The sequence below is a fragment of the Nicotiana attenuata genome, unplaced genomic scaffold, assembly GCF_001879085.1.
Source record: "Nicotiana attenuata strain UT unplaced genomic scaffold, NIATTr2, whole genome shotgun sequence".
NCBI lineage: Eukaryota > Viridiplantae > Streptophyta > Magnoliopsida > Solanales > Solanaceae > Nicotiana > Nicotiana attenuata.
The window spans coordinates 16,309-25,916 of record NW_017672043.1 but is presented as its reverse complement, the minus strand read 5'-3'; the positions used below and the strand labels follow the sequence as shown (position 1 = coordinate 25,916).

At 40.5% G+C, this 9,608-nt stretch overlaps 1 protein-coding gene across 1 annotated transcript; it reads right to left on the bottom strand.

The window, feature by feature from the left end:
- Positions 1–7,255: 7,255 nt before the first annotated feature.
- LOC109211503 (heavy metal-associated isoprenylated plant protein 16-like) lies at positions 7,256–8,757 on the bottom strand. Its single transcript, XM_019375040.1, has 3 exons — positions 8,691–8,757; positions 8,471–8,555; positions 7,256–7,930 (listed from the first exon to the last, which is right to left on the bottom strand). Exons 1-3 carry the CDS (start codon positions 8,694–8,696, stop codon positions 7,635–7,637), a joined length of 387 nt encoding a protein of 128 aa, XP_019230585.1. The 5' UTR covers positions 8,697–8,757; the 3' UTR covers positions 7,256–7,634.
- Positions 8,758–9,608: the final 851 nt, after the last annotated feature.

The following is a 9,608-nucleotide window of genomic DNA, read 5'->3' as shown; positions in this document are numbered from 1 at the left end:
AGGTACTAGACCTCGGGGGCATAAGACCTATTAAGCAATCACCGAAATTTAAAAGCCACGACCACCTCCGCTCGGGGACTGTTATCTTGGGCAAGCCCGGATAATTTGGGAAATCAAGTCCACTGGGCGACTCCTGAACTAAAAGGCTACGATCATATTAACACGACTCGAAGACTTCCGAGACCTGTAACAAAAACTAGGCCTTCGAAAAAGAAAATTTTTCATAACCGGTTCTAAAGGCTGCCCTCGGCAAACTGTAATCCGAATTACTTACAGGGAGAAGTTTCTGGCAACAACGAACCCCATAGACGCCTTAAAATATAGTAATTTAAAGTCAAGGTTTGTTTGAACCTTCGAGCATAACCTAAGTTACTTCATGCTAAGGTTTTTCGATCTTTGTGAACACAAATAATGAAGCAAAGGAAAAATTAGAAAGCTGAAAGGGAAAGAAAGCCATATATATTTATCCAAAAATCTTTTTACGAGGGCCAAATGGCCCCGATACGGAAATCTACAATGGCCAAAACGACCTCATAAAAACAAAAGACAAAACGTCTAAAAAGATCCTAAGTGGCCTAATCTTCATCGGGGGCCGCGTCATCGCCTTCGGGGTCTTCACCACCTTCGGGCTCATCCGAGTCTTCAGAACCCTCGGAATCCTCCGTCTCGGGATAAGCAAGCTTCCTGACCTTGGCCTCAGATACCTTTGCATTCTCGATCTCAGCCAGTAGGTCGAAGCCCTGAGCTTGAACTCCTTCGAGGGCCTCCCTTCAGGATTTCCACTTCATGTGCTCCACCAAATGTTTCACTTGATCCTGAGCTGCCTCGGCATCAGCCATATGCTGGGCCACCTTCTCATCAGCCTAGACCTTGACCACATCAATCTTCGACCTGGTCGCCTCAAGTTCCTTGGCCAGATTTTATTGGATGGAGACCACCGAGCTCAGCTGAGGCTGGATCTCCTCGATTGTTTTGGCCTGAGTCGAGGCCTTTTTTTCTGCATCCCGGAGCTGGGCCTCAGCTTTTATCGTATCCACCTCCGCCTGGAGTTGCCCGATATGTTCAAGTCTATTTTGGACCTGCAATTCTGGATCATTACCCACTGTGTCCGAATCATCGTCACTATCTTTAAGTACTCATCTTACCTGCTCGACCCATTCAGCATGCTCCTTTTGAGCAGCTTCTAGCTCGGCCTGGAGTTTCTCACTAAGAAGCTTGAAGGCGTTCCTCTTCTCTATAAGCTCCCTCTTCTCGACTTCGTGTTGGTTTAACTCCTCCCGATATCGAAGGAAAGTTTCACGAGGCCTGCAAGCATAAAGAAAAGTGCTACGATTGTTTGCAACTTAAAATCTAAAGTACATGATAAAGAGGCACTCGAAATTATCAGATTCAATGCCTGTTGAGCTTTGTTGAACAGGCAGGGAACTTCCACCTCGTCCATCTTGGTCTGGTCCTCCTCGGTTACCAAGCACCTAAGATAGCTAGAAACCCCCACCGGGGAGGAGAGAACCCGGACGTCCTCCAGGATAGATATAATTATTGACCACTTCCGGTCTGGAGTAGCACTCAGAGCCGGGAACAGGTCCACTAACCTCAGACTCAAAGAAGACCCACTGGCTCGTGAAGACGGTGCCATCTTTGGCACCGGTAAGTCAACAAACCCGGAGACGTCCTCCGAGGCGGTAGATTCTAAGCCATCGAAGAAGTTATTGAGATATGCCGCCCCGTGAGGCCCCTTGTGTGAATGCTCTTTTAGCATATCGGCCTCGCTGATCATAGAGTCGTAAAATAAAGGAGACCCGGAGAGATCAAACACCACAAGTGCATCTTTTGGGGACCTTTCCTCTGCTCGAGGAGTGGAGGCCATGGTCTCCTTGTCGACTTCCCTAGCTTGGGAAAAAATGGCCTCGCCCCTCTTTGGTTCAGAGGCCCCGGTCACTGCCCCCTCAACAACCTCCCTGGCTTGAGGCAATGCGGTGTTGCCTCACACTCAGGCCACCAGCTCGGAATTTTCTTCTTTTTCTTCGGACTCATCCCTCAACCGGTGAACTATGTCCGATGGGAGGGTGCCGGTTATTTCCTTGGGTTTGCACATGATGATAGGATATAATTGCGTATTTTAGTCGATTATTACACTCTAATTTACTGCACTTTAGTTGAGTTTGCGCTTTAATCGCTAGTGTTTTGCACTAACGGTGTGTTTTATGCCTTGTAGGAGTGATTTCGAGCTATATAGATGTTATGGAATGAATTCAAGTGATTTGGAGCTTTGATGTCTGAGTAAAGCCCAAGGAATTAAGCCGGGATTGTATTCGGGGATCAACAGATGATAGAGCAATAAAACGAAGAATCGAGTAGGCATATTGTGTACTGTCTAGTAAAATGCACATAACTTTTTGCTCAGAACTCCATTTGGGCTCCACAATACATGGTTGGAAATCTAACTCAACGGTATACAACTTTCATGTTTTACGTTTTTCCAAATTCCGAACAAAACAGGGTGAAAAATACAGTCGAAACCGCGACCGCGGAGCTAAGTCGGGCTGAGGCAGTATACCTGCCATATACCGCGGTTGACCGCGGCCGCGGCAGTCCAGACGTGAAATATTTTTTTTTTCGCGTAGGAGAAGGTATAATTGTTTGGGCCCGACTCTACTTGGTATATATACATGGAAAAACGGTATATTTAGAGGTTGGACACACTTTTGACATAATTTAGACCTATGGAAGCTAAGGAGACCGGGGATTCGACCTAAGGAGTCAAGAACACACTGGGAGCAAGGCGGAGAATTCTTCAACGAGTTTTTCCTTCCTCTTCCTATTTTTCATTGTTGGTTATGATTTTTAGTATTGTAGTTTTACATACTATTATGAATAGCTAATTGGTTATCTAGGGTTTTGATGGAACCTTTTGTAGGATCAATTCTTGTTATGTTTTTATATAATTGAGCTGTTGCATTTCCCTACTTGTTCAACTACGTATTTATTATTGTTGATTGAATGGCCATCGATTGACTGTGCCTATTTATTATGTGTTGTTTGAGAAAGGATACATATTTAGGTAGTTGTTGAACAACATCACTCCTAACGTATGTGAGAGATCAATACGGAGGGTTTAAAGGCCGGATTAGAGATAATGAAACCTTGGTGCGATCGTAGTGAGCAGTGAATTAATGTCAGCTAGTATAGTTCGAGAGAATACATCTAGTAAATTGTGGTAGTCGCTCGAGAGAGAATTACGACAACCAAAGTACTCACAATCGTTAGAGAATACATCGGTGAAATTGTAGAGAACATAGCTAGAAGGATTCCAACAATTGGGGAAATCATAACTCTAGACCTCCTTAATTTAGTCTCCAACCCTTTGTCTCGTTAGTTGATAGTTTTATCGCTTTGTAGTATTTGCTAGTTAATTAGTTAGAAATATAAATCTCAATCTTTATAATTTAGGAAATTGTTCAAACTTGTCTTCTTAGTGATATTAAACAGATATAGCTAAGCCTTAGTTCTCTGTGGGATTCGACTCCAGACTTTTAGACCGGATTATATTTGCAGCGACCGCTTATCCTTTTTAGGACTCGAGTAATTATGACCTTAAATTCTATTTTGAGTTCGTAAGTGTTCTTAAATTTTATTGTGTGGAACTACTCTCTTTTGTTGTGTGAGGGCACTTGATTCATAAAGGAAAGGTAATGTCAGTGACCTCTATGTTAGAGTAAGTAGGTGAGTTGTGAATAATGCGTGGTACTTGTGAGTCAAATCTTGAGGTGAAGATGTTACGCTTTTGTGTTTATTCTATTTTAAATACTCTTGGTGTGATGAGTTAGGAGAATTGTTTAAAAAGGTCGTATCTATAAAAAAAAGTGTAGTTTGATTGCTCGAGCACGAGCAATGGTTTAAGTGTGGGGTGTTGATGATAGGTTATAATTACGTATTTTAGTCGATTATTACACTCTAATTTACTGCACTTTAGTTGAGTTTGCGCTTTAATCGCTAGTGTTTTGCACTAACGGTGTGTTTTATGCCTTGTAGGAGTGATTCCGAGCTAGATGTTATGGAATGAATTCAAGTGATTTAGAGCTTTGAAGTCTGAGTAAAAGACCAAGGAATTAAGCCGGGATCGTATTCGGGGATCAACGGATGATAGAGCAACAAAACAAAGAATCGAGTAGGTATATTGCGCACTGTCTAGTAAAATGCACATAACTTTTTGCTCAGTACTCCATTTGGGCTCCACAATATTTGGTTGGAAAGATAGTTCAAAGCGCTACAACTTTCATGTTACGTTTTTCCAAATTCCACATGGAACAAGGTGAAAAACGCGGTCGAAACCGCGACCGCGGAGCTGAGGCGGGCTGAGGCAGTATACCTGCTATATACCGCGGTTGTCCGCGGCCGCGGCAGTCCAGACGTGAAATATGTCCTTTTTCGCGAAGGAGAAGGTATAATATTTTGGGCCCGACCCTACTTGGTATATATACATGGAAAAATAGTATTTTTGAAAAGTTGGACCAATTTTTGACACAAATTCGACCTAAGGAGGCAGAGACACAATAGGAGCAAGGCCGGAAATTCTTCAACGAATTTTTTCTTCCTTTTCCTATTTTTCATTGTTGGTTATGATTTTTAGTATTGTAGTTTTACATACTATTATGAATAGCTAATTTATTATCTAGGATTTTGATAGAACCTTTGTAGGATAAATTCTTGTTATGTTTTTATATAATTGAGCCTTTGGATTTCTCTACTTGTTCAACTATGTGTTTGTTGTTGTTGATTGAATGGCCATCAATTGACTGTGCCTATTTAGTGTGTACTGCTTGAGAGAGAGTACATATTTAGGTAGTTGTTGAACAACGTCACTCCTGACGTATGTGAGAAATCAATATATTGGGTTTAAAGGTAGGTTTAGAAATAACAAAGTTTTGACGTGGTCATAATGAGCGGTTAGATAAACCAACTAGCGTAGTTCGAGAGAATATTTCTAGTAAATTGTTGTAGTTGCTCGAGAGAGAATTACGGCACCTAAAGTGCTTACGATCAATAGAGAATACATTGGCAAAATTGTAGGGAACATAGCTAGAAGGATTCCGACAATTGGGGAAATCATAACTCTAGACCTCCTTAATTTAGTCTCCAACCCTTTGTCTCGTTAGTTGATAATTTTACTGCTTTGTAGTGTTTGCTAGTTAATTAGTTAGAAATATAAATCGCAATCTTTATAATTTAGAAAATTGTTTAATCTTTTCTTCTTGGTGATATTAAAGCGATACAGCTAAGCCTTACTTCTCTGTAGGATTCGACTCCGGACTTTTAGACCGGATTATATTTGCAGCGACCGCTTATCCTTTTTAGGACTAGAGTTGGGCGTGATCAGCGCACCTGCCTCATTTTCGGTTTCTGCTTCTCCGGGATTGGGGAAGTTGGAGCCCCTATTCTTTTCTTCTCTTTATCCTTCTTCGGAGAAGGTGATTGGGAGAGGACGTATTCATCTCCGAACGGAAGCCTGATTGCAACATCCTTCCCAAGGCCTACAAAGAAAAAAAGATGAGTAAACTCAAAAGAAACCCAAGTGATGTCTATTCTAGGAAAGAATCTTACCGTGAGAACGGGCCTCCTACCGGCCCTTTGAAATTTCGCGCCACGCGCGCTCGGAATAGGGCTTCTGTGACACAATTCCCTCAACCCACTCCTTAATTCAGGGAACTGCATCCGGCATCCGAGAAACAACTTCACCACGAAACATCAATAAGAAGGGAGGAAAAGGAAAAGAAATAAACAAAATCTTAAAGGTAAGGTTATACTTACGTTTTATGTTCCATTTATCGGGAAATGGCATATCCTCGGCCGGGATTAGATCCGATGTATTCGCTCGAACGAATCGGCCAAACCAACCTCGATCTCGATCCTCGTCTATACTCGATAATGGGGCCTTAGTGGCCCGATGGGCAAGTTTTATCAATCCCCCTCGATAGAGTCGGGGACTGTACAGAGGCATGAGATGATCAATGGTGAAGGGGCATTTGTCGATTTTGCTTACCAAAAAGCGGAGGAGAATTACAAACCTCCAGAAGGAGGGATGAATTTGAACAAGGGTCACCTCGTACCTCTTACAGAAAGGCGATGATGACCGGGTCCAAAGGGCCCAACATGAAGTGATAAGTGTAAACACTTAAAAAAATCCTCCACGTGGGTAGTAATCAATTCCTCGGGCGTAGGCACCCACACGTGCTTACCGGCCCAATTGCAATCTTCCTTGAACTTAGAGAGGAGACTATTGGTGATCGAGCATATATATCTGAGATCGGCTCGCACCGACCTGGTACGGAAGAGGTTTTCTCGACATTGAAGTCAGCACCGGTGGGCCCCCCACAGGAACGAACATATTTAAGGAGGGCTCTGGTGTATTTCCTTAGCAGCAGTAGACGAAACATTTTCCTCTTCAGCCGGCCGCGAGGCAGAGGGAGTTTCTTTCTGGGAACAGACTTTCGGGTCTTCACCATTTTTATGGAAGTTAAGATAAAAGAGGAAGTTAAAAGGATGTGTTTGATAATTTCAGGTAAAGAGCAGAAGTTCTTATGAAGTGATCTCAGAAGTAATCGGAGAATTGATGTTGGAAAATATAGAAATTTCTGATGTACGAGGGTAGAGGTTTTGAAAGTAAAGTTTGAATAAGATAATGCGGGGGTATTTATATGTTGCAAACGACGGTTCAAAACCCGTAATGGCCTACCAGTAACTGACGAACATTTAATGTCATTAAAGACGTGACTGACGAGACGTTTCGTCAGTTTTGTCATTTCTGGCTCGAAGAATCGAGACGAAGATCGAGGGCTCATTTTGTTTCTCGTCGTTTACTCTCCGAAAATTGGGGGGGGGGGGGACTATCTGTATACGGTCGAAACCGGATCGTCTATTGCATGACAAGTCGGGACTGAAACGTGATGGGTTGAAGATCGACCTGGGATTATATCGAACCAAGGCACGTAGTCAGAGCATACGTCTTCAAGATCATCGAGCCCGTAACTCCGGAACTGACCCCGACTCTGAATGGGTTCGAGGAAACATTATCGGACCAAGGAGAGGCCGATTAGTTTGATATCATGGCGTGAATCTCGGCACGTATCAAGGAGAGGCCGATTAGTTATCAAATCATGAGTTTTTTTTACCTTTTATGGAATTTTATCTAGAGTAAGACTCTCCTACTATGAAAAGGGGGGCCTGATTATTTGTAATACACATTGTAACAAGCATCTCAAAGCAATACACTGTTATTTCTAATTCTTGTTACCTTATCATTCTGTTCCGGCATCGGTTGAAGAACTTCTAGACTCGAGGTTGACCAACCTTCAAGGCTAAGACTGTTCAACTCGTGCGGTTTGCAATTACAGTTATGTCATTGATTTCAATATTAATCTGTTTTCTCAATTTGTATCAAATTATATCACGTATTCTTAAAACAGCGTATAAATTCAATTGCTATCGGACTTCGAGGGTAGACACATGACTTTACAAATCCAAAAACAAGGAAAATCCTTAGAAGTACTGCTCTGCTGAGCTCTTTAAGTAGATTTGTGCAAACGAAAAGCTCCGGTATTATAGACTGTTCCATATGAGATAATTCAAGCTGGCATTCACATAATGGAGCAGCATTCTAGATTCGAGTCTCTAACTTCGTAAACTGGGTATTGAGGTACAGCATAAACAGGGTAACTGTAGGCTGGCGACTGAGGCACGGTAGCTGAAGCTTCAGACCTTGTATCAGAATTTGTATTTTTGTTGTCCGCATCATCAACGGGGCCAACGCTCACCAGCTGCGCCTGACCCAACTTCTTCCTAAGCGAGTTTGTAAGAATTACTGCGTCAATCTGCTCTCCCAACACTTGTAATTCGTAATTTTTGCTTCCCTGCATAGCTGCTGATTCCACTCCTAAGTAAAAGGACACCAATGAAATAATAACGGTGTCAAATAGGCAGGTTGAACTGAATTTTGGCAAGTTAAATGGATTGAGTCAATAAATGAACGGGTCATTATCCTTCCCAAGTATTATTTGAGCTGGGCCAAATAATTCGTCGTTTTTTAATTTTTTTGTTTTGTTTTTTTTTTCTGAAGTTTAATTTATTTAGTCACTAAACAAATCTAAGAAAACTTATATTATTATGACTATATTTAATATATCAAACATTTCTTAATTAAATTTTTGCCAAGTTCTCTTATGAGTCAATTTGAGCTATATATTTAGCCCAATTCAACTTAACTTTTAGATGAATCGACTTGACCAATGCCCAAATTAATCCGCTATGAACATTTGTCTAGTTCAACCAACATAAAATTTGCCATAGTTGAACGAGTCATATTTTTATGGGCTTATTTTTACCACTCATGTCTCATATATAACAGTACCATTCTTTGTAATGTGTTCCACAAGATTTTGATTGGAATCGGTAAATTACTGAAGAAGACAAGTACCTGGTTGAGAAACAGCAATCTTGAAAGCCTTGGTCCGAGATCTCTGATCATTCCCATCCATGCATAATTTGATAACTATCTTTTGCTGTCCAATTTATGAAATTATGTCAGATAATCACAACTCAACCAATACCACAAAATAAGAAGTAATACAAAGAACATGTCGTCGTAGAATTAAAACGCAGATTAAAATTATATTTAAAATTTTAGACATGCATACTTTCATTTTACTAATCTTGATTGAGAACTTGGTTTGCAATATAATCAGTAGGGAAATTTTTTGGAGTATTTATAGTTGGCCATAAGCACAGAAGGAACACGTATTGAAGACAAAAATATCACTCATCCACCCCCTCCGTACGTCATGGATATGACTTAATCATTTTGATGTGTGATTAACAAGAAAAAATTAAACATTAATCTTCCTTTTTTGTTTTGATATATAAAAAATTAATTAGTCATCTTCCTTGCAATCCCTAGGAATAAAAAGTCATTAGTTAAGTGAGAATGTAGACGCCGTATAGGGAAAACGTCTTCTTCTAGCTGGCCAGTGGAAATTACATTAGCTTCTTTTTTTATTTCCTAAAATTAAATAGCAATAATCTCTCTCTTGAGTAGTTCACTAAATTACAATGGCTACTTCCTGATTTCCTAAACTTACAATACTAACCTGGGGTTTGGTTTGGAGTCTACTTTTTAGTTTTCATTTTCTTTTTCATATGTCATTCTATACTAATATAACATAAGAAATTTCTATTTACCATCTGTAAAAGCATTTTGTGTAAGATAGTTTGTTATTTTGAATTTGGGAAGTGTGAGATTGTTCCCACTTCAGAAGAAGTTTTTTTGGAGCCTTATTAGCACTAGTCACTTTCATGTCTTTGATTTAGGACACATACTTTTAAATGTGAGCAATTAAGTACACTATATACTTAAATTTAAAAAATAAACAGATATGTTGTTAAGTTAAAAGGCAGCAATGAAAATGGAGATTGAAGGAGAAGAAACCCTCGTCTCTAAGACGAGGAGAGAGCACTGATGTTGAAACCATGAGCTAAATAAAAGACTGATTTTCATTATCTAAAAAATAAAAGAGAAGGTTCTGGTTATATGTACCAAATATCTAACTAAACCGGAC

What these genes read in the sequence shown, in the direction of transcription:
- LOC109211503 (XM_019375040.1), bottom strand. An exon ending in GATTGCTGTTTCTCAACCAG is followed by an intron (nt 7,931 to 8,470) that starts GTACTTGTCTTC and finishes CCTTTTACTTAG; the next exon opens with GAGTGGAATCAGCAGCTATG.